General features: G+C 41.1%; 1 protein-coding gene across 2 annotated transcripts in view; it reads right to left on the minus strand.

The window, feature by feature from the left end:
* The window catches only part of exoc2 (exocyst complex component 2), a 41,080-nt gene that overhangs the window by 2,259 nt on the left and 13,395 nt on the right, over nt 1-25,426 (minus strand). The window contains exons 5-23 of one of the 2 annotated variants that reach the window (XM_026323405.1): nt 23,697-23,810; nt 22,306-22,430; nt 16,855-16,935; nt 15,226-15,371; nt 14,165-14,246; nt 13,941-14,043; nt 12,824-12,942; nt 8,277-8,390; nt 7,750-7,874; nt 7,292-7,360; nt 7,035-7,192; nt 6,759-6,880; nt 5,617-5,678; nt 5,236-5,316; nt 4,714-4,773; nt 3,516-3,577; nt 3,346-3,412; nt 2,225-2,341; nt 649-790 (exon numbers count right to left, since the gene is read on the minus strand). In XM_026323405.1, coding sequence (XP_026179190.1) covers nt 649-790; nt 2,225-2,341; nt 3,346-3,412; nt 3,516-3,577; nt 4,714-4,773; nt 5,236-5,316; nt 5,617-5,678; nt 6,759-6,880; nt 7,035-7,192; nt 7,292-7,360; nt 7,750-7,874; nt 8,277-8,390; nt 12,824-12,942; nt 13,941-14,043; nt 14,165-14,246; nt 15,226-15,371; nt 16,855-16,935; nt 22,306-22,430; nt 23,697-23,810 — 1,949 coding nt within the window. Of the gene's footprint in view, nt 1-648; nt 791-2,224; nt 2,342-3,345; nt 3,416-3,515; nt 3,578-4,713; nt 4,774-5,235; nt 5,317-5,616; nt 5,679-6,758; nt 6,881-7,034; nt 7,193-7,291; nt 7,361-7,749; nt 7,875-8,276; nt 8,391-12,823; nt 12,943-13,940; nt 14,044-14,164; nt 14,247-15,225; nt 15,372-16,854; nt 16,936-22,305; nt 22,431-23,696; nt 23,811-25,426 lie in introns of both variants that reach the window. The other variant, XM_026323404.1, reaches the window with a different exon arrangement.

A 25,426-nucleotide genomic window follows, 5' to 3' on the forward strand; every position in this document is an offset into this window, starting at 1 on the left:
ACAACAAATGCATCAAGTGAAAGTATCATATCCTAGAACTGCGGCTTCGTTTCCAAAATCTTCCTCTTTCACATACAAACTCACAGCGGCAGGAACTAACCAGAGCAAGGCCCGACTTTCGATCAATCCTGCCTTTTGAAAACTGTGTAACGAGCTGCTGCCCATCTGAAAATTCACTCAGCTCTCACACACACACAAACACACACACTCCGATATGTTGCTTCACATCCTGTGCTGAATTAAACCACATATTCACATTTAAGTTTCACCTGGGTCTGGAGTGTATCTAGTGAGAAAAAAGCCCAAACTAGACTTGTACACACACATCACTACTCACCCACAGCTCAACACAAAGGTCATGTGACTTTTAGGGGCGACCAGTAGAATGATCTCAGTGGTGTTTACAGTAAGCCATCAAAGAGCTGTACTTTACACATGACACATGTGAACCACAACAACCCAGATCAGACCAGAGCCGTTGAGTTCTCGGCTAATTTCTGACATTATAGGGGTCACTGAGTGGCTGCTAAGGGTGGTTTCCCCCTGTTGTCTCAGACTGTTACCTCAGGATTTATCACAAGGGAACATGAGGAGCACGTACAGACCTTTCTGCAGAGTGCGGCTCCCTGACGCTCGGCCATATCGTACCTGTAGGTGTCTGGCAGTCTCTCCAGTCAAAGTACCCAGCGTAGATGCCGGGCTCCAGAGAGCCTGCGATGGGGTCGGCTCGTCTCTCGATGTAGGCTTCGAACAACTTTCTGTCCAGCTCGCGAACAGTGTCCACACTCACCTGGCAGGTCAAGGACAGATCAACTTACTGCAAAAAAAACTGACAAATACATAATACTGCAGGTGCATAATTAGTTTTTACTGACATTTGCCAGCTGGAGGGCTAAATTTACTATACTGATTCAGCTCTTGCACATTCTTCAAACATACTCTGATAACAAGACCACCACCTCTGGGGATGGTTTCAGAAACCATCGGTATAAAAATAAAAAAACATAACACTCATATGTTTGTTGCCAGTTAAAGTTGTATGTCCGTGTACAGTCTTGAGTCCACTAACGCACATTTGCTTTACACTGCTGAGACATCACAACCTATCACTAACTATTGATTAGCCACATTTAAAACATGTCAGTCAAAAGTCTAAATGTGTAATTTGGATTTTGACTTTTCCATTAGACTCATCTGTACTTTGTGTTTAATGCAAACGTTAGCATGCTAACAAACCAAACCTCGTGGTCAACAATATGTAGGTAAACCTGCTTAACATCAGTATGTTAGCATGTGGAGCATGTTAGCAGCTAACATTAGCATTAAGCTCAGTGCACAGCATACAGCATCACTGCAGATTCCTACTTTTGGATTTGATTCATCTTCCAGATTAATAAAGTCCGATAATGAATTTAATTGGCAACTGAAACCATTAATTTATTAATGAACGAGTCTTTTCAGCACCAATCACAACATGACAAATGTATGTAGTCCACTTTTAAGTCTAATTATTGTGGATCATAGAAGCCGTTTCTTAAAATTTGCTTGGAATAATAATTACTACTTCACTACTACTAGCACTAAAACAATGAATATGACTCCACTCAGCATAAGTAAGGTGTGTTACTGAATTACTGCCCAGCGTTGTGTGTGTGTATTACAGCTGTCTATCCAGTTTGTCACATTTAACTGCTTTGGTGCTGCTTCACAAGGAGGATTGGGGAGATTATTACTTTACAGCTGAAATGTGTTGGTGTGTAATAGGACGGTTAGATGTATGGTGGATGCATGATGGGGGAATTCTTAATTCATTTCATGATTCATGTTTATAGCCATATTAAAATTTGAAGACTGGTATCTAGAGAAACCACCACCAATATCTGGATTTCGAAATATTAATAATATGAGAGAGAGAGAGACTAAATCAATTTTTCGAAGAAAATGATCTTGTTTTTACTGGGAAACCAACCGAACACTTCTCTGCTTTGTGATTCAGCCATTAGTCATTGTGTGCTTTTGTGTGTGTCTATGTAGAGAGAGGAACTGAGCTTTCAAGAAAATGACCTTTGCCTTTTTTTACTCAGAAAAGTATAAAAGACAGTCATCAACTAGACTGTCGTTAACAGCAGCACCACACACTTCTCATCAGCAGCATGAGACACAGCTGAGTATTATTTCCTTTATGTAAAGTTTGAAATGGTTAGAAACTGAGTGGGACACTGACTTGTGTGATCTTCTCTGTCCCAGTTAAGCCATGTTTCTCAAAGTGATCGGCCAGGTTCAGAAAGGTGCGTCTCTCCAGGTACTGGCAGTTACTGAGGATGATCAGCAGGCGCTGCTCCTACACGCACACACAGACACACACACACATTCATACGTTTACACTCTCACACATGATGCATTCACTGGCCACTGAGGCCTGTCTGACACCTTGAATAAGTGAGATTAGTTCCTCTAATATACTCACTTTACACCTTTTTTTAAGGTGCTTGCTTTTCAAAATAGTCTACATTTCAAAACCACACTTTCCAAAAACATTTTAAAAGTCTATCCACTTTTCTAAAATGTCTTCTAAATGATCATTTCCCTTTGTTTATTGATTTAACTAAAATGTCACCTCAGATCTTATATCGGCTGTGACAAATAAGTGTCAGAAGGCACAATAATGCATACCAATGAACAAACACGTGCACACAAATGCTGGCAGGGGTAATGACAGAATGGTTAGCCTACATTTTCACAACCACAAACGATGTTGTCACTGGCAGTAATGTGTTGTTCAGACACACTAACCAAGACTGCAGACCTACAGAAGAGATAAGAGGCTTCACAGGGCTGATGTAAACTGTCTTTCTAATATTGGCAGTTCTACAGCAGTGCCTGTATGTGAAGGTGTCTCTAGTTTAAGAAGCACAAGTTTACATCCTTTGACACTGGTCTTAACTCTGGTCAGCTGCACTCAGTCAGATCCGGCTGCCTTACCCCCTACTGCACATATTTTGGGCTGGGGAAACCCCGTCTGCACCTTGCTCCATTTCCCTTTACCAGAAGCACTCTACACCCTGCTCTTTCTCCTCCTCATCCTCCTCCCCTGCTCTTAACCCCCATTGCTAACATCTCAAACAACTTACAGGAAATGAGGAAGTATCTGCTTCTTGTCCACAACCAGGAAACAGTATGATAACATTTCATAGTTTGAATGAGACACGTGTTTGTCTAGTTGTGTAGAGAGAAGCCCACGCTTTGGTGATGATGGCAGTCACCATATGTGGGACTTAAGGTGTATTAACCACAAACAGTTTAAAGGAAAAAGGAAATACTAAAAAAAAAACACATCATGCTTACTGATGTCGGACTGAAGCCCTCCTGAACAGCAGTAAACCGATCTGGAGAGGATAAGTCGACTGCAACGCTGCTGCACACACAGGAGATTTAAACATGTATTTAAAACCAAATGTCCAATAAAAGAAACATAATATACAAAATAAGGGCAGAAAAGTCACTGAAAAACCTACTGAGATGCATCAGGGTCTCTATCTGTCTTAGTGCTCAGCTGCTCCAAGCACCTGATGAAAACCTGAGTGGAACACGTGGACAGGTCAGACATGTTGTGAGAAAACACACTACACAAGTGCTGCACTCATGTCACATAATAAACTTGCCAAGTTCACACCAGACACAAGTTCTCTGACACAAAGAGAGTCAGTGCTGTGTTTACTGTAAGGTCATAGAGGGGAAAGGTCATCTACACTGTGGGCGATGGGGCAAATAAAGTCTGTATCAGACTGTATTTAAAACAAATACACACAGAGACACGTGTTAAACTGGGACACTTTCATGTTCTGGACATGTAGGAAAACACTGAACAAGGTTCGGCCGTAGATCTGACAGCTCTACGCCCTAAATAACCTGAAAGGTGGAGAGAGAGGACATTGTGAGGCCGGTCGTGCTCGGAGAAGAGAAACAGTAGAGTAGAATCTAGGACCATTATTTGTGATTTATTACTAGGATCTTACTGTTTTTCTCTCAGCAGGTAATTTGATCATGAGAGGAATGTGACAGCCTTTAAACAGGGGGTTAGGATTTGTTTGTTTAAAGGGTTTTGTGCATCCATACCCAGAGACTGGGTCATGACGCCACAGGAGATTTTTACTTTATTCAACAAATAAATTTGCAGTTGAATCTCAAATCTTAAATTTTATATTTATATCTGCAGCAGATATAAATATGGGCTGAGCCAGATGAAACTCTGTTTTGTGTCTGCATTCACAGTTTCTGCTAAAACACCAACAGAATATGCAGCAGCCACAAGAATTGGATGCTTCTCTAATAAAGACCCGAACATGGACCAGACTTGGGCTAAAGTTAGAATAACAGGTAAAGTTGGCCAAACTGTCACCTATTATGGAGGTCAGTATGAGCACACACTAACCAGCACCTGCCGGCTGATAGAAATCAAAGGAGACCAAACTACAAGTATTAAATGTGTGTCTGTTTCAGTAACGTGCATTAACTTTTATATTTCTTATAAAAGGCTGTTTACTTATTCAAGACGTTGGAAATGGCAGTTAAATAGGCAGGAACATTCAGTTCTGCACAGTCTTCTTAGCTAAAGCTTATTGTGGTCATGAAGGTTTGGTATTTTTAAAAGCTGGTCCTGAGGAAAAACTGGTTTGAATGTTAGTGAAAATATCACAGACTGAGGGATCTCACCTTCATGATGCTCACACTCAGCTCTGTTGCCTGATCCTGGACCTGGTCCAGCTGCAACACCTGAAGAAGAGAAGAGAAAATGCAAACGCCATGTTGTCTAAATATTTTAAGACAGGAGGCTGACACCTGTGTTTTTATTGTAACAGAAAGGAGCAGGATCATGAGTGGTTTCCTATTTGGACTACAATGCTGAAAAATAGCTTTATTATAATGTGTTTACTGCACCTATAATTTATCACTACAGAAAAAAACGCAATTACAGAACACGCACTGGGTTTCCCTTTCAGTGAAAATGTTTTTAAGTGCAGCTGTGGATGTTTCTGAAGCCTGGAATCTGATCAGATGATCTAATCTGATTTAATCTGTCTAATTAATTGTGTTTTATGCACATTAAAAGGTAAGGCTGGTGATTTCAACAATAAATACGTTTTAAAAAGCCCAGCCTTATCCTTTTATCCAGTAAGGGGATTCACTCTCTTGTATCTGTATAAGTTAGGATGACCACAGTTGTGATTCTCTTACATTGATCTCTCCTGGTTTGATTTCCAGCGGCTCTTTGAGCGACTGCAGCATCTGGACCATACACTGTTCAAACTGTGAAGGCTGCAAAAACAGACCAGAGTCACAAACACAAACCATTAAGACAGATGACAAACTACAGAAAGAAATATCCTACACCTTCATAGTGACTGTAGCCTTAACACAGACACTGCAAAAATGTAAGAAAAAGAGACAAAAACACACAGACTGTCATTCTTCTCTATCACCCTACTGTGTGATACTCGTTTTGTGGCTAAATAAAATGATATGTTGTGAAGATTTTCTGGAGCATGTTTGTCATTTTTCATTAGGGAATATGAAAAATATGAAATCTGAAGTAGTGCTTGATGCAATCACACATACCAGGTTGGTGATTCCCTCATTGTCTACAATCCAGTCCTCCTTCTCAGCAAGCCTCTTGACATCTGATTTCAGAAAAACCCAAACATGAATCGAAAGGGCAATTACTTGAAACCTCAGTCTGCTGTACTCCAAGACCAAAAAAAGCCTTTCTATAAGCGAAGTGTGAATGCCTTCACACGGCATTATTACAAATGAAAATATAAACAGCATAAAGAGTTTCTGAGGGAAAACCACAGTGCGATATAAAATGAAATTCTTTCTGCCCAGACCACAATTTGAGTGTGAGTGTGGGGGGAAAAGTTATGAGAAAACCAGTCACTCTTTTCAAAATGACCATGTCTAACCACAAGTGAAACCGAGCTTGTCTGGTTTTAGTCTCATAACACTTTCTCCATTAATAACCTAGAAGTTATAAGAGGTGACACTTGAGGACACTGACCGGCGAATATCCAATGGGGTCTTGCAGTAATTACCATATATAGCATTACCATATGTCCTGGGTTTATGCAAAGTGTGTATTTACAAATACCCTGAACAAATGACAATCAGGTAAAAGTGTCCTTGGGAAACGTTTTAATCCAAGAACAACACATTTGTCTGTTGGTGGTCATTCAGTATGTGTTATGTACTATTACCAATGACTGCTACTGCAGTTAGCATGCAAGAAATCTTATACTTTACCTTTTTCACTAACAGGAAATGATACTATGCACGCAAGCAACGGACACCAATCAAACTGTGATTTCAGAATGACAGTGCCAATTAAACTTTACATGAGAAAGACAAAAGCGCTCATTTCGCTTCCTGATTCTTTGGTAAGATATTCCTGCATCCACAGAGGTATTTCACAGCTTTACACACTCAGATATCAGGCTCTTTTACATGTATCCTTAGGTTTTTTTTAGTAAAATTGATGTTAACACTGACATGGTAATTATTTGAAACTCAGCTGTTGTTAACTGTGTTGTTTACAACATATTTCTGTTATGTTCCCATTGTTGAAACACATAAAACCTGAAGGGTGTCGTGAGACATATCTCTCTTTAAACTGACATTTTAAAAATATTATTTTCCGATGAAGAAGAACTGAACATAATGATGCATGTGCACATAAAAGCTCTGCTGACAAATTCCTCCCTCACCTTCCGTAGTGTGCAGCAGAGTCATCATGAGGCAGTGGACTCTCAGCTCCAGCAGCAGATCCTGGATCACCTGCAGCAAGTCATTTGGGATCTCCAATGCAGACAGAGCGTCGTGACAACCCCTGGACGAGAGACAACAGAGGAAACAGAAAGAACAAGAGAAAACAGTAGAGGGAGGTCACGAGAACGTATCATACAGAGAAGGCATCATACAGTTTGCACGAAGCCAAAAATCCCTGTAGCCAATCGGCCCAATCAAAAGCTCTGTCCGAGAACCTGACAATGTGTATGATCTGCGTGAGCCAGGCTCCAGAGAGCTCCGTCTTGTTCTCCCAGCCTCCATAACGACTAAGCTCCCCCTGTGGCAGAGTCGTGGGGAGAAGAGCCCCCCGAATTAGCTTCACGAGGCGACTGGTCAACTCCTCGATCATTTTCTATGAAACAAGCAGCAGATGTAGAAATTACAGTTAACAGACACATTTTATGTGAAAAGAAACTGCGGTAAGTGAAACACCTCAAAACAAGTCACTGACTTTAAAGTCATTCTGTCTCTGTCTGGCATTCTTCTTAGATTTTTCCACCTGCCCAGATTTCTCTCCAGTCTGCAGAACACACACACAAAAAAAGACAAGTCAAACACGTCGTCCTCCAGAGACAATGCAGACCCTAAATGTTTTCTTGTTTTAAACTGGACCTTTAATGTTCAAACCAGTTCAAACTATTTGAACAGGAGACCAGTATAGCGGTTCATCATCAGAAATAATATTAAGTGCAGAAATCCAGCTTTTATTTCCAGTATTTACGGTAATGGAAGAAATCTCAGAAACAGATTTCTCAACATCCTGAGCAAAAGAGCCAAAACTATTTCTAACCACATGAGGAACAAGAGAAACCAAGATAGAAAATGTAATCAAGCTTTTTTTTTTTTTTTAGATTTGAGCGAAGTGATTAGGTATATCGTATGTACTAGTTTTCTTCTTAGGTTATTTACCTCACTAAAAAGACTTCCATTAACATAAGAGATCCAAAGTTTCCAGAAGTTGGGCAGCTGACCAATCACCACATCTGACAGCTTTTCCACAAACTGCACCTGCTGTGGCGTTTCAAAACGCCAGGCTGGAAAAAAAAGATGCACAAATATTGCACAAACTGAGTACTGTCTTAAAGCTGAACTCAAACGTTATGGGAGGGTAAACAGAGTAGATGTGTGAGAGGCTATGGCAGTGAGTTAAAAATGTGAGAGTGCTTCTGTCATTCAAAGAATCAGAGAAAAAAAAAATGCTGATCCGGCACAGCAGGCTGCAGCTGTTTGTTTGTTGTTTGTGTTACCGCACCACCTAAAGACATCAACTGTACTTCCATTACACTCTTACACTGTGATTCCCCTAAACACGGTTCATGGCAAAAAGTGTCACACACATAAACAAACATATGCACACTCAGACATTAACTAAGACAGGGAAGCCCCTCCCGAGCACAGAGTGAGTGGGTGTGTTCGTGATGTGGCGGCGTACTCACTGCTGGGTCGTGGCGTTCGCAGGCTGCCCCCTCTCTTCAAAGACGCAGTGTGGCTGAGCCTGCCGAGGGCCGACGGACGGGTATCCCCCTCCAGATCCAGAGCTCCGACACCCACTGACAGACAAAACCAAAGGAGAAGGAGGGGGGCGGCAAGAGATGAGAAAAGAGTTCAAGGGGAAAAAAAGAAACACATACTTGAGATATCAAATAAGCCATTTTCATAATTCCACATTCCTCAATAAGCCCAGCAGGCTTTCACACCAAACAATCCTTCCTCGGCCCTCTTGGCCTTTCTTTATTTGTGTTCTGATCCTTCTCTGCCCTGACCCACAGCTGAGAGAATCTCCTGTTGTTTCCAGGGTGAGGAAACAGAGCTGTGGGCTTTGTGAGCGCTGGGGTGAAGTGGGTTTACGTCGGCCGGGCTCAGTCACATCTGATCCTGATATCTGCAAGCACCATAACTCCACTAGATGGCAACAGGGACACACCGAAGAATGGGAAGGTCCTTCTGCAACCACACGCACACTATCACTATATTGGCTAGTGAGATAACGTTGCTGCCGTGAGTGTGAGATAACTTAAGGACAAAAGAAGAAGGGGTGAAAGTTAAATAGGAATGAAAGTGAAACACCACATTACTGAGAGGGGATTGAACTTACTACAATGAAAATGAAACAAGATCATGCAATGCTGCAATACTCCCACATGTAGTTTGTCTAAACGAAGGGAGACGGATGGCCACATTTCCAAAACATATGTCTGACACACATAGAGAAAAGTGCATGGGTGAGTCACAGGCTGAATGCAGAGTGTAAGCAAACGCTGAGAAATCCCCAGGCAGAGGATAAAATGCGGTTGAGATGGTTGTGCACACAACAGCAATCCAGTCCAGAAAATGTAAGGAAATTCTCAATTGACTCAGATTATCTGTAAACAGACAAAGATTTCTCATATCACAGACACACACATACACACGTACACACTCTGACCCACATGCACACAGCTCAGAGCCCATTCGAGTCCTTTCTCTGTGAGGGATGAGAGCTGCTGTTGATCCAGGTGTTGGCTGAGCCCCTGGAGTCCTGAGAATGCACGAGTCTATGAGTGTGCACGTATGCAGGGCAGTTCTGGTGTTCAAACTATTCATTATGCTGCTATGTTCTTTTCTTGCTAAAACTTTGAAGGCTAAAATATAGGATGCGTGATGTGTATGTGTGTTGAAGATACTGAGACAATGTGTGTCACTTCTGCTCACTTCCTCATCAGGTCTGAGGCTTCTCTGCAGGTTGGATGAGTTCCTGTTCCCCAATGGGGTCACTGACCCTTACCACACACACACACGCGCACAAATGCACACGCACGCGCGCACACACACACACACACACACACACACACACACACACACACACACACACACACACACACACACACACACACACACACACACCTGTTTATATGCAGCTTAATTCCCACACTACAGAATATAAAAGAGACTTTCACTTCACATCTTTAGATTTTTCATTTTTAGATTTTCTTCCATATTTATAAGTTGGTTCCTGCTACAAAACACTAACTTGATTAATTTTACAGTAAATAAAGTTTTGTGAACTGGAAATAAAACAATTACAGTTTTACAATGGGAATATATGTTAAGTACCTGAAAAAAAATAGTGTTTTTCCTTGGAAACCTTGTTTTTAAGATTTGATCTGCAGATTTGAATCTGTATTTTCATCCTTTTATTTTTAAAGTTTTTCTGAATAGATAGTAAATAATAAAAAACTAAATAGTTTAAGCTCCTTTACTTAGTGCCCCACACTGATAGGATTGAAAGCAGCTATCTGATTAACATACTAAGTGAAGTGTAATAATGAACACATTTCTCCTAGTGGTACGGACCGAGCCTAAAATCACAACCGCATGTTTCCCAGTCCGATGCATGAACATACACTAGAATCCCTCTAATTGTTCACTGACAAACCTATTTTCCTATGAACAAAATTTCCTGCTAATTGTATTGATGTTGGCAGATGAAGCGCTGTTCAGGAAACAAGAGAACTGCAGTTCATAACAGAATCAGGCAGAGTCAGATTGCAGCACCGGGGCACGATGGGAGTGTTTAGACATACGGAAGCAACTTGCACTGCTATGTTTCCTCACAAGGCAACTCTGGTTTCAGGCTTTTGTTCCAACAAAGATGGATGGGTATATTTCACATTTAAGGCAACTTATAATGTAATTAATGGAATCACAACTACACCAGAACGGCCTCTGGCCTCATATTCCTGACTGGAAAACACAAGAGACAAAGAAAATGACATCAGTTATTGCAGACAGGGCTGATCCATCACTGAGGAATAATCCCTGCCACGTGTGACGCTGACAACAGCAGAAAAGGTGGCTTATGAATACACCGAGCTGGTAAATGTGATACGATGAGGTAGAGGAGGCCACCAGTACGGGGGGTAGTTGTGAGGTACCCGTAAAGGGGATCCTAGTTACATGAGAGGAGAGCTGAGGGCGAGAGGGGCCAGGGGAGGAAGAGTGGGGTCTGGGGAATGCAGTGGATGTGGTTTTATGATGGTGGCTGTTCAAGGGCTGCCTGGGTGGAGGGATGTTTCAGACTCAGGCATGAGTTTCGTACTTGGGCGAGCTGAGAGCAGCGAAGACTGGGGATGGTAAATAGCTACCAGGTGTGTGTGTGTGAGGGGAAGAGTTGGAGAGCGTGGCAGCCGAAGGGGCAGGAGACAATGGTCTGTGGCAAACAAGAGCAGAAATGATTGAGTGCACTTTCCTCTGTGTGTATGCGTTTGTCTTTGTGTATATGAAGACTCTGACGTTTTCTGACCAGTAGCTTATTTTTTTTTTTTTTTTTTTTTTTTTTAAATCATGGTTCCTGATTGGTTCTGTGTGCTCTACTAGCATCCACCACCAGAACACGACAAAAATGTGGATGCTGGAGGGAGCCAGGTGTCAAATGCTGACAGAGCACACATTTCTGCCAGTGAATATTTATAGTAACCAATAAACGCACTAGCTACAGGAAAGGATGAAGGGGACTACGAACATAGATGTTAATGCAGGTTTCACAATCCAGCTTTGCAAACACTTTGCGAAGAAGGAAATGCATTAAAACAAGCTGGTTATGCCCTAAGAGATTTGATGGGAAACACCAAGTGTAAACAGAATTGTGTTTGTTTATAAGAAAACCCCACAGGGTACCCTTAAAGCAACCTGCGTTTACATTTTCTGCATGTGGTTGTACGAATAATGGCGATCATTTTCCTGTGGCAGAGCTAGTAAGACCATATTCATATTGTCGAAGAAAAGTCTTAACAAAGGGGGACAGGGAGGATTTCACAGATCACATGATCTTGACAGTTGAGATCACAACTCACGTCCTGTCTGCTGCTAACACAAGTCTCAAGTTTAGGTTCTTTTAAATATAAATTTGTCTGTAATCGTAGCTATTGTTGCCGAACTCAAATAGCTCAACTCAACCACAGATGTGGAAGATCAAGAAAAGTTCATGAGTTTTGTTTGACAAAGTCATTCAGATCATTTTAAAAGACTATGAAAAAGAACCTTATGTTTTTTTTTTAAATAAGGGGACCTATTTACTGCGCAGAGTAAATGTGTTTATGTTGTCAGAATTATATTAATATTAGATTATTGCTTGGAACTTATATTTATTTTAAATGACTTAAGGTTTTATTTTATATGATTTAAAGTCATAATGAAGTAAATTATAAATGCATGTGTTTTTGTACATATTTGAAAATCTGCAACTTTGGTTGCATGTGATTTACATTACACTCTGCCACATGCTGCTCTCTGCTGAGGAGTGGATGTGTGGACTGAAAAGGGGCCATCCCTGACATGATAATGAAGTTATATTTAACTGTGGAGAGGCAGGGAGCAAACCAACCCCCAGACCTATCACGCCTGAGCCTCAGTGTTACCCTTAGTGTTAGACATGTTTATGTTCCAGCTGCACTATACGGAGCCGCCACCCACTCGCAATGTATTTGTGTGGGTGCCTTTGTGTTAGTATGACTGTAGGAGTGTGTATGTGTGTGTATGCATGTGTATGTGTCTAAGCGTGGATGGCAAGTTCTTCCTGAGCGGACGGTTCCACATCCACATTTTTCTGCTGGCTGATTTAACAGAGGAACAGCTTAATTGGGGTTAATTGTTCCAATCCATCTGTGAAGCCTTGTGCGAGCGTGAACGAGAGTTTGTGTGTGCAGTAACATGTCAAGCCCTGAAACCCAAGTCCAAAGCCAATGCTCCCTCACTTTCATCTTATTCATACATTCATGAAAAAATAAACATGTGGGCCTCGAGCAGAACAGGCAGGGGAGGGTGGTGACGGAGAGGGGAATGCAGGCAGAGAGCTAGTACGACGCAGAGGCAGCTGGTTCGTTCTTCTCTCTGCTAACTTCAGACTCACATGACATCCACAAGCTGCCAGACCGAACATGCTGAACACCACTTTCACTCACAAAGCAGGTCAGCTCAGATGTGTGCGCTTGTGTGTGATCGTCACCTCTCTGGCCGCTGATGAACTCATCTCTGCAGTTTAGCATCAGCTGCAGAATCCACTTGTGCTGGGCGTAGATGCACTGCCATGCTGGGTCGCCTGGAGCGTGCAGGTCAGACAAGTACCTAAGATGTGCACAGGACACAAACACCATGTAAATATGTGAAACAACATGTAAACAACACTGATGAGTGTTCCCAGAAATATTCCCTCATTTGGTGCTTTCATGATGACTGGCCATAACAATATAGGTACACGCGTAATATCTATATTGGTAAATGTAGATACAGAAATCATGTATGCATTGAAAAAAAAAAAAAAAAAAAAAAAAAATCATCTCCACCCTCACTGAGGCTTCTCCCAGGAGTTTATGTGCTGGGCTTTGCTCCTGTGAGATCTCAGATGACTAAGTCCCTGTCCTGGGGCCTGGCTCCCTCTACTCTCATCCCAGGACAGGCCAGTTGTTTGTTTCTCATTAGGTGGCATCTTTCAAAAGTCTGAGCAAGATTCACATGTTCAACACACACACACACACACACACACAACTCCCACCATGAAGAGCAAGGATAAACAGGAGCTGAGTGGGCGTTCAGAGCTGGGCCTAATGCAACAGGATGAAAGATGTTGCCATGTGGTCGAGAGCTGGTCTTTGTGATCCTGGCATGTTGGTCTCAACAATAATAAATCAAGAAAGACCACAAGTATGAATGGACAGATAGACTTGATAGGGAAAGAAAGACAAGGGAGAGAGAAAAGTAGAGGCGGAAAAAAGAGAAGGGCACAGCAGAAAGCTGAGAGGGCTGGTGAACATTCAGAGAAAAGTGAGAGGCAGACAGATGAAAGTAGACAGAGGACAAAGTTCTGGTAAGCAGTGACACAGGCAGACATCAAAGAAACCATGTGGAGTGTTTTTGAGAGAGTACAAGAGATTTGACATGACTTCATACTGGTGTTTACAGATTGTACGCAGCACACATTCAAAGACAAAGATAAAAACATGCTAAATGTGCAGATAATGACCGTGTTGTGTAAAAATCAAAGGGTAGAAAACATATACGGACCACAACATGACAACTGAGTGGATTTCAGACAGCTGGTATAAAAAAAAAAAAAAAATATAGACCTAATGTATCTCTTCTGGTCGTGAAGAGTTGATGGCGTCTGCAACAGTTTCTCCAATAAGAGGTTTCTCAGCGCTCCGATCCTCGTCTCAACCTCAGCATACACTACATAGAACAGAGTAAAAGAACATTAATTTGACAAAACTGTGAACATTATATTAGATAACACTATAATATAATGTATTTCACTTCATTTCATTTATTTGCTGAGGTAAGAAAAGTTTACCTTTCTTGAAAACAGGGACCTCAGTATTGCCAAATAGAGATTTGGCTTTTTCATAGTCATTGATCACCACATCATAATCTCCCTGAAAGGAAAAGTCATTTCAGTTCACGACGTAGGGCTTTTTTAAAAAAAAATTTATGACACACTGTGTATTTAAGCTTCTCTAGCTCCACCCTCTGGATGACAGCCATCAAAACCTTAAAACTAACATACAGTATACCTTTAGGAAATACAGAGAAACAAGAATGGAAAAAACACTTTAATTTTAAAGTAATGACTAGTGACTACAACAATCACCAACTGTGATCTTTGGGAGTTCTGAAAGCAGGTAGAGACAACTAAATGACCCAAAAAATGTGCATTTATAAAGTGTCTTAACAGCCTCAACAAGTAGCAGAGGCTTTAATAACAGATGAAGTTCACTGTATAACTCTCTGTTAAATGGTGACCAAGTCCTTGGTGTCATTTTAGGCTACGTTTACATGCATCTATGAGCTGCTGGGTCTTCTGTTGTATTGTAATGGTTGCTAAAAGGCCAGTTTATCTGAAAAGGTTCAGTAAAATGAAGTGAGGTGAGGTGAGGTGAGGTGAGGTTACGCATGAGAACTGAGAAGCTTCTCTTGGGAGCCATTAGGTTATAAAATTGCCCTGCTTGGTTTCTAATAACCAAGTAATATTAAACCACAGGACTTGCAGAGAAAGCACTTTTCTCCATTCCCATATTTTCTGACAACAGTGTCCTGTTATGACAGTTAAATGAACTGAAGAATATTTTCATTAACACCAGGATGAAAACAATGCCATCACAAATAACTGGATCTAAACACTGCATAATAGAGCAGACTGTGGAATAATTTACACCCTCCTCCACTCAGAGCAATGAACTATAAATTATCTAATATCTCATTACACACAACACATGACTCATATTTACAAGAAGGCCTGAACAAAAAAGGGTAGTTTCATTTAGTTGGTGTTACATAGATAGCTGGTGATGACACATTATGTGAGCTGATGTTTCTAGGTTGTTTTCTACATGTGTGTACACGTGTGATTAATACCTTTTGGATATTGCGTTCGATGTTGAGTGGCAGGTTGAACAGAAACTTGAAACGCTGCAGGACGTTAAGTGCATTGCGTGTGGAGTCGGCTTTGTCTTTCCGCCCCAAGACCTCCTGGAAAAGAGTATCTGCGGTATCACTCGCTCCTGCAAGAAAGACAGAGACAGAGTGAAAGACGCAGGAGAAAATGAGAAACTGGGATACTATATAAATAAATGTAGATACCACATTTCCCTCATATTGTTGGGCTCTGGTTTTCTTCCTGGTCTGTATGCTACTTTGGCACAGAGCAGGGAGCAGAAGTAGAGTGAGCTGCTAAGGAGAAAGTGACAGCTATTTCATTGTCAGGCAGCTCGGTGGAACCTCTGCATGACTAAATGGCTTTGTGTGTGGCCTCGGACGTGTCGTCGAATAGAAAGATTGGACTTCTTTAAATCAAAACAAAGCCCCAGCCCTAAAAAAAAAATCCCTTGGGGAGAAAAAAAGCATGAGAGCAAACAGAGGAATAGTTCACATTTTTTAGTCACCAATCTGAGTGTCATGAAACTAACATCACAACTTTCTGACTGGTGCTGTGTATTTGATGCATGGGCTTCTGGAGGTGAGCGGTGCCCTGAGCCCATTAGGCTGTGGGCCCTCAACTCAGAGGGTTGGGGAGATGAAAGCTATGTCCGGTTGCAAGGTTTATTTACTTTAGACTCCGGGAAAAGGACTTGCTTATTGACCCTCCATTAGAGCAGTCCTATTATCATGTATGAGATGAGAGGGTGGGAGCACAGGACTGGCTGAGGACAGAGCCAGCAAGGTGACTGAGCAGCAGAGTGTCTTTTCTCATATTTACTACAATCCCTTCAAGGTAAAACCAAAGAACATAATACAGATAGAAAAGACAGAAAAAACATCCCAAAATCTAAACCCATACCTGAATAATACGAAACAATATTAGCAGTGTCAAACATACTGTATGTGTATGATATACAGCACATTTAAAACAGAAGTTAAATGTTTTTAAAACATGTATTGGAGGTGTCAGACTCTTTAACCTTTGTTGGATTTTTTTTTACAGTTTTTAAGGTGGATGTGTGTGCATTGGAAAAAGAGAGTATTTGGAAGATTTTCATGACATATTTCACAGATAAAAGTTCATATTTTTTTAAACATTAAGTTTCTGACAGGTAGCAGTGTCTGAAAAAATGTTTTAGAGGAAGAGTCTTTGTACCTGTCATTCTGTGATGTGCAATGAAAACATACATTTAAGAATAATAGTGATTAATAATAGCCAACAAAATAAACTTTTTACAGTGGCAGATTTTTCCCTTAGTATATTCTCTCGAACTCAAGAACGACAAACTACTTTTAGCTGTTTTAAGTCTTAAGATGTCTGCAAAGCTTCCTGACAGCAAAGGTTTTCCAATCAGGGTTTTCCCACCAGCTCTACATATAATACATGTGCTGTCATTACCATCAGTGAATCAAGCGACACGAAATGAGGCTTTTAAGTGTTTTTAGGGAAATGTCCCAAATATTAATCACAGTGACAAAAAAGCACCACCACCTCCAGTCATCAGTCACATAGCGAGATGATAAAACTTCTTATGTGGTAAAAAAAAAAAAAAAAAAAATTCTCACTGTTGAGGATGTTTTCTAGTCGCTGGGTCATAGATCCCTCCACTCTCTCTGTGCCATCAGACTCCAGTCTCTGGTGGATTGCTGCAACACAAAGTATTAGTTAATTTTGTAAAGGACTGCATGTGTGTGTGTGAGGACAAAATACAATGAAATTCAATCAGAGAAATAATAAATGTCAACATGAATGTAAACCCGGTAAGAAAAAGTGGAAAAGTCTGAAAATAAATTAAGGTTCTGTAGAGTAACCAATGTGCGGTCCCCAGAGACAGAACATTTTCAATTTCAGGAACCGAAGGTAAAACAATAAACAGGCCCTACCCCTAGTATAGATGGGAGATAACCTCGCCTGTTCTCCACCTACATGTAGAGATGCAGCTATTGAATCCACCCCCTTGTGCCTGTTCCCACGCAACAAGGACCTGACCTTGTCCCAGTACTGACTGTACTGGATCAATTCACCTAACCAAAGCCATTAACAGCACAGCTTTGTGGTCTTGGGACATTTGGAGCCCTTTGACCTGGAGGCAATGTGGATCTAAAATGTTTCAACTGTCTGAAAAATAACATTTGGGAGAGCAGAGCTGGAGGTCTGGATGCCAAAATGACTGCTGCATGGGGGCGAGGGGGAGGTACTCTCTGATGGCTTGTATCCATCACTTAGCATGAAGAGCTTTACGCAGGAGAGGGAATTTGTAAAGAGGGAATGAGGGGAGAAAACAGAGAGAGAAAAAGAGGCAGAGCAAGTGGTGTGGCTGCCCCAGTGAATAAATAAATGGTGAGCAGTAGTGGGCAGCTCGGTGCTGAGAGCGGCAGTGTGGGTTTATTGACAGAGTGGAAGAGAGGTGGAGACGGTTTAGGAGAGCTTCTCATACATACTTGTGGAGCGATTCAAATATGCAACGAGCAGAAATCTCAAGAATGAAGAGACAGAAACATGAAAAAAATGAAAAACAAAGAGGAAAACCATCCTCTCATTTCTCTTCCCTCCACTTTTCTGCCTTTCATTTTCTCCCACAGTTGCTCCAGCACAAATGCTGGCTGTTGCAGGGCCCGGAGACAGCAGAGGGAGCAGGGGGCAAAACGAAGGGGGAGAGTTCTGTAAATAAATATGTGGGTCCATTCTGACAGACAGAAGCCTCAAGGCAGAGACCGAGGTATTCCTGCAACACACTGTTCAAACATGCCAGTGCCTAATCAGTACAGACGTCTCTGGCCCTTTTGTGAACCTCTCAACCACCAGAAAATGCGGCCAGATGCAGGTTAGGACAAAAGCATGTAGACATGGGAGTGTAAATGGGTGAGTATAGGATTGATAGGGCTGAACACACACACACACACACACACACACACACACACACACGCACACACACACACACAGACTCTACAGGTCTGCTTCCCATCTCCACACTCCCCCTCGCCCTACTGCCAGCTGTGTGTCCTCTGCATCTGTCACACACTGTAGGGCTTGTGACGTCACAGCTAACCTAAACATCAGGTCAGGGTCCGGATAACACGCTCAGGCAGGACCTGAGGAAGAGCTGCTGCTCCCGCTTGGCTTCCTGGAACCGTTGAGAAAAAAAATGAATAAGAATAAAAATACAGTGTCCCTGGGTTCTAAAGCTGGAGATGTTTTGACTCCTGCCAGGGCTGGGGGCTCAGGGAATAGGCCCTGGGAATCTGGCATTTTTGGAACTTGGTAGCTGTTCCGTTTCCTGCATCACTGGGAGACTTCCTTTTCACACAACAATGAAAAACCTCAAATTTCAACATTTCAGTGGAAACAACTCTGGGTTCCCTGACAGACTGTCAGTCAGTCAATCAGCTGGAGTGTCTCTGTCTCAGAAACACGGCTGAGACACTGTGACCAAACAGTCGCAATGCCCGAAGTCTTTCATTTCTTTCACCAGCCTGTGGTGGTTCACATGTAATGTTTATACAGACAAGTCCAATATTATATCAAACCTGACAAGAAGATATGCTGTACAGATGGAACGTCTTGAAACTAATATTAAAATCTGGTCACTACAACATGGGACCTGATGTGACAACTAATAGAAAACCACAGGACTTGAAACAACTTAACTAAATGCCACTTTGGTCCCACAACATATAGTCCCCTCCAGTTTTTAACCCCCAGCAGCTACTACGCCCCCGGACAAATACAAAAAGAGCTTACATTTAAAAGGAGCTAATCTGAGGCTTCTGTTCAAATGTAGTGTTAAATTCCCAGAGTCAATTACCACATGAAGATACATACGTTTATAAGCTCAGAATGATATTATCAGCACATCTATTTTTTCACTGGCCTGCTTTCCTCTTAAATTAGCTCGTGTCCTATGTTTCCGTTTACTGAAACAGGATTTACTGGGATATCTGTTGTTAAACTACTGAGCTTATTGTCCTTGAAACTGAGGGTGCATGAACTTTTTTAAATATCCAAACACATACTCTAATATGTCAATTTAGGGTACTAGTCAATATACTGTAGTTTGTAAATCTTGATACTAGTCTCATCTCCAACAGTCAGTTTCCAGTAAGTAACATAAAATCAGGGATTACTGTGGTGCTAGAAGCAGCTTTGATACAACCTCAGACTGAAATGTTGGCTGGAGCTCCCAGTCTGGTTTCTCTATTTGCCAAAAGTGAACATTAACTAAGTGACTAACCCAAATAGCACTACAATTAATAAGATTTGTGGTTTGCAGATGCAAAAGTCTAAACTGTGTGCTTAAGCACAAAGTTCATAGTTCATTAAAAAGACACATGAGATTTTGTTTTTCTATTTCTGTTGGAGATGGTTAGTTATACTGGAGAGCAATTAAGAGGCAATTAGTGGGGAGAAGAAAAAGAGAGGGAGGGAGAGAAATCCCACAGATGCTGAAGTCAGAGACCTGCTGTTTGCTCTAAATATTTTCTATCCGCCTCATTTCTTTTCCCAAATTTGGCTTCTCGTCCTTGTTTCCACGTTGCCAGCAGCGATACACTTTCATTAAAGAAATATTTAAAAAAACAACAACTCCGTACTTCTATTAAAGTTGTCAGTAAAAATCTCACATGCAAGCAGAACCGAAAATAAACATAAGGAGAGACAAAAATGTCTTGATGGTGACTGAGACAGCTGGAAGCACTGCAGCAACGTCTAACACAGCACATTTTGAACAAGGAGAACACACAAGCACCTTGTTCATTTCTTTTTTTTCACTGCTAATTTCTGCTAGACCTTCACAGCTACATCTCAGGTGAGGCTCATTTGGAGCGAGTCAGAACAACAGAAACCTGCCCAGAAACACTGCTCAGAAACAAAGACAGGATTCACAGTTGCTCAGACAGCTGTGTTAACTGGGCCTGGCACTGAGCTGCTGCAGAGCTGCCTCAAACTGGCTGGCTGCTAGCAGTGTGCCGAGTGGTATGTCGGTTTGGCTGACCATACCCAGCATACAGAATATCTCCACTTGAACTATCCATTCTGGGCTACCACTTCATTTTTCCAGACCTTGGCAGAAAAATGATGTTGTAGTGCTGTAATGAGTCATGATGAGAAGACAGAAAGTTTAAAATGAATGCTCAAGTCAAGTTGGTTAAGCATCACAATGAGCTGAAAATGAGACATAATGAGATGTCATAATATAGACATAGATTTGTGATGCTTTTTGTAGAAATTACATTTGACAAGTGGGGGCATTTATGTATTTAAAGTCTGTGTTACAATGTAAGTCCATTCCTCTGAGACACTGTTTTATTTGCTGTACTTCTATATTTTGTAGGCTGCTACGATAGGAAGTTTCTTCTGTCTGCTTGTTGCGTATCTTCCGGAGTAACTCGGCCCTAAACGTGTGCGGCAAACCCAGTTTAACCCACAGGTGTTTCTAATGACTCCTGTAAATATAAATAACATATCAACAAAGCTAAAGCAAGTGGAAAGAGAAGAAAATGTAAATGCCAGAAAGGACAGTCTGCTAGCCTCACCGAAAAGTCCACACAAGCTGAACTAAAGCTTTTTTATAAATATATGTTGTAAAGCTTTGCACAGTTTAATCTGGTGTATCCTCTTGGATCATCACGTAAACACAATATCAGTTGTGTTTCCAAATGCACTAACTCTTGAGGGAAGTATCCGGCTTAGTAAACACTCGACTACGTTCCTGAGCTTGAAACCAACTTCTGTTTGGTGGAGGGAAACAGGTTCCTGGTGCTGCAGTCTGGTTCATTCTCTGTGGACTCATCAGCACCAGCAAAACCTTTAGTGCAAGTATTTCATGTTCCACTTTTTTGACTTTAACAATGAGAAAAACGTACACGGAACAAAATTTCATGGCTAATTACCAGAGCTGTTATGAAGATAGAACCTTTTGAAAATCACTACATACCTGCCTTGGTTTGAAACAATATATAACAGAGTTAAAACAAAAAAGACCACTTTTGTCATATTTACTGGTTATTGTGTTTGTAATTGTCTGTCTATATGAGATTTGACAACACATCTAAAACAGCCTACACTGTTTAAGTGTCACAAAAAGTCTTTATTCCAAAACTAGGGGTTCAAATAGACCATCTCATATTCTGGCCAGTACCACTGTATAAATCATTCTGGTCAAACGGGTCATAAAGCATCAGTATGGCCTCTTAGTTCACAGGTCATCATGGAGTCCTTCTATGGTGAACTGCTTCCTCCATCTGTGGAGACTGTACATTTCCCATTGGGGCAGTGGGCACACAGTAGGCACGCTCAGTCGGAACGTGAGAATGACTGTGCATTGTTCCCACTGGTCTTATTGGGTCTGTTATCAGCACTATCAGTCCTAATAGTCTGGCCTGCATTGTGTTGGGCTGCTCCGTTTATTTAGATTCAGTCACTAACAATGAAAACATTGCTTCTCTCCCAACCGGGGCACAAACATACGGAAAGCAATAATAATACTGATGGAGGCAGAAAAGTGTACGTATAAATAGTAAGGGGAAGTAACTGAGCGGTTATGGCGGGAGCAAAGAGTAAACAGACAAAAGTATGAATGAAGCGAACAATTGATTTGAAGTACCTGGCAGAGCGACAGCAGTCAGTCTTTGCTACCTTGAAATCTTTTTGGTTTATGAAGGTCAGTGAGTGTGTGTCTGTACCTGTGTGTGCAGCCACTTCCAGGCTTTAAGGAGACAATAAAGAGTCATATTTGTCAGGTGAAAGCTTATCTCATTTTGATGGAGGTGAATTAACCTTGTGTTACTGCAGTTCAAACTGGTTGGTTTTCACACAGCCTCTAAATGAGCCTCTTTAATCAAACGCTGCTAAACCACATGTGGTAGGAAAAAATCCTAAAACATACACTTGCACACTTTTCCAAAAATCAAGAGCTCTTTCCGGAACAGAGACGAAGAGTGATGATTTGGAAGTTTGTGTTATTCGAAGATAGTTTTGCACGATTACACACCACACAAAAATGTGTTAATCTGTCTCACCTGCTAGAGCGTCCTGGGCCTCAAAGAACGTACTGAGGCCTCCTTTCACATATGCCAGACTCCCCTCATTCTTCTTAGAAGCCTGTTTCTTCAGATTATTGGCTGCAATCTTCAGCTGGTCAAAACTGTGAAAAGATGATACTGCAGTTTAATTAAGGCCAGAAGTTATGATTACTATCTTTGATTTACCCTAATCAATTGTTGATTAATTGTTTAGTCAATCATTTTCAGAGAATGCCTATTTCACTTCCCCAGAGCCCAAGGACAGGTCTTTGAATTTACAATAATCACAGAAATAGAGATTGTTGTCAATATTTTTTTATTTAACTTCCTACCTTGATTAATTAACCATTACAATTATGTTATTTTGCTGTTTTGTTGTCAAAGTGTGTTTAACTACATCTTACATGCAACACACGCAAACATCTACATCTGTGCAGAAAAACTTCATGGACACACACATCTGAGGCCCAGAGGGAGTACGTGTGTGTGTGTGTGTGTGTGTGTCAGTGTCCTGAGTGAGGTTTCCTCAGGAGGAAGAAACAGTCACCCAGCATGGTCCAAACAGAGGCCCCTGGTCATGCTGGATCCTGGGGTCTGGGTTACTGGAAGGCTAAGCAGGGGGAGAGGAAACCAGGAGAGTCCAAAATAACCCTGCTCTGCCCTAACATGACAGTCAGCTGACCCCAGGGTGTTTTGAAAGGCAGGCTGCTTTGTCTACATACCTGAAGAACCAGCTGATCATGTGGAGATTTAGTCAAAACAATATAACCTCAAATAAATTTCCTAAAATTAATAATCAATTCTTTTGTTCAGTTTCTTTAAATTTAAATTACCCACTGACACCTCTCACTCTGTACTACAGCACTGTGACTAGCAATATTTTTATTGCTATTGTAATTAACATCTGCTCAACAGTACAAAACCAAAATATATGCAGTTTAGAATCACAGTAGAGTAAAATATTTTTTTGCTTGAAATAATTTCAATGAATCATTTAAAAATTTTAATTTGACTGACAAATCGATTAAGTGATTAATTAATGGTGTAGGAGATAAAAGGTAGAAGTGTTCAGTCACACTGTGCTCAAAACGCATCCAAAAAAACCAAAACCAAAACAAAAGCAAACAAAAAAAAAACAAGCAGCATTTCCTAGCACTGTTAGCAGGTCATAGCAGACATAGTCATGTTCGTTGGCTGCCCAGCATCAAGCTATAAGCTTCCTGACTCTACTTATCTCCAGTTTAGTTACCTCTGTTGAGGACAAAAATATGATAAATGCTAAGTACTAAGTATTTTACTATAACTTCTCTTACTGCTGTGCCCTTTTCCATCTTATTTGTAGTTATGATGCATGGAAGCTTAAGATTAGCTGTTATAAAATGACCTACCTGGAGCCTGCGTGGTTTTCTATGAGGTACCAGGTGGCAGAGAACTTCTCACTGGTGAAGTCTCCACTCATTCCTGGGAACATCACCTCCATGTCTTTCTGTGGGATTTTGCCCCTGGGAAAGAACAGATGAACAAAGATGAACAAAGAACTCCTCTATATTAAAAGATGCACATTTTGTGGACAGAACAAAAATCCCAAGGATCAAATTATTGTTTACTTAAGTGTCTAAATATATTAATAACAACACGACAGTGAGTAAAATCTGGTAAAAAAACTGTTTAAACTGTGAGATATATTTTTAACATGATGTTGGGGAATGTTTCTCCAGCAGGGGGCAGTGTGCAGCCAAGAAGCACCCAGGCTGGGAGAGCTTGGCGTGGGAAGTGCACTGTGTGACGCCTGGGTGCCCCTTGAGGACCCAGTACTCATTAGGGAGGCTTGATCTCTACTAATGACCCATGGCCTACACAAACCAACCCCTCCACCACCACCACCCACTCCGCAGTGACACATCCACATGGACAGTACAAATCACAGCCTGTGAAACAGCATATCCATATACAAGACCGCACTTGGCGTTCACACACAAAGACACTCATGAATGAAATAACATATTTGCCTGCAGAGTTATTTCAATCATTTATGAGAATTGATCACAACAGAATGAAAGCGCAAGTTTGACGAAACTTAACGAGGATCATCAAAAACCAGATGTTAATATTGCAGCTGAAGATGTTGCAACGTTTCAGAGGAGAAACAGTGAAATTATAAGCTTCAAATATATTTTTAATATCTCCACTTCTGTCTATGTTGATCAAACCTTCCAGTTTATTCCTTGTGTTGACATTAGTGCTCAAACATGCAAGAAGTTACTGTATTCGAGCAAAACATAAGACACAAAATCCTACTGGTCTCGTTCCCTTTGTGGCCTTGACCCAGAAGAAACCAAAGTATGGTCCTTAAAGAAAACAGTCCAACACAACAACATGCAACCACCACTCTGTAATCTTGCCTCTTTTACTTGAGCTCTTTTCAGTATGTTCAATTACAATGTTGGGATGAAATATTTTCAGGCACCTCTACAGCCAACACACCATCAAGGCATCTCCACTACAGCACTACAGAAGATGCATTTGGCTTTACAGACTTAGATTCATTTTAACATCCCACCTCTGACAGACTATACATGTCGACTAAAATTATCAAGATGCTGTTGAGACCAGGAACTCCTTTGACTAGAAAGCTTCCTCAGCAGGGTGAACAGAGTTTCAACAGCTATTTATAATTACATCTCCATTTAATTTTATAATAAGGCCTCATTGGTTTACATTGTGGGCCGCACCAATAAAACCAAAAAGGAATGTTTAATCAAGTTTAGCACTTATAAAATAATTTGTCAGGAAACATCTGCAGCACTGTGCAATCATACAATTTGTGATGGTCAGTATAACTTGGTTATATTGTTTGTATTTATTTTAGTCACAATGTGCATCTTTGGAAAAATATATTTATTTTGAAATAGGTATTCAGGAAGTCCAGTGACAGAAGTATGGAACCACTTTGGGCCACTGTCAGTGTTGACATGATTTTCTTTCTAAATTAATGGTACATAATGAAAAATCAGAGATAGCTGATTAATTGTTAACATTGTCAAGGCTGAGTCAAGACTGAATGGAGCTACGTAACATATTGATCAGTGACATATTACCTCTACTCGTTTTAAATGGC

Source organism: Mastacembelus armatus, chromosome 4 (assembly GCF_900324485.2).
Source record: "Mastacembelus armatus chromosome 4, fMasArm1.2, whole genome shotgun sequence".
NCBI classification, from domain to species: domain Eukaryota; kingdom Metazoa; phylum Chordata; class Actinopteri; order Synbranchiformes; family Mastacembelidae; genus Mastacembelus; species Mastacembelus armatus.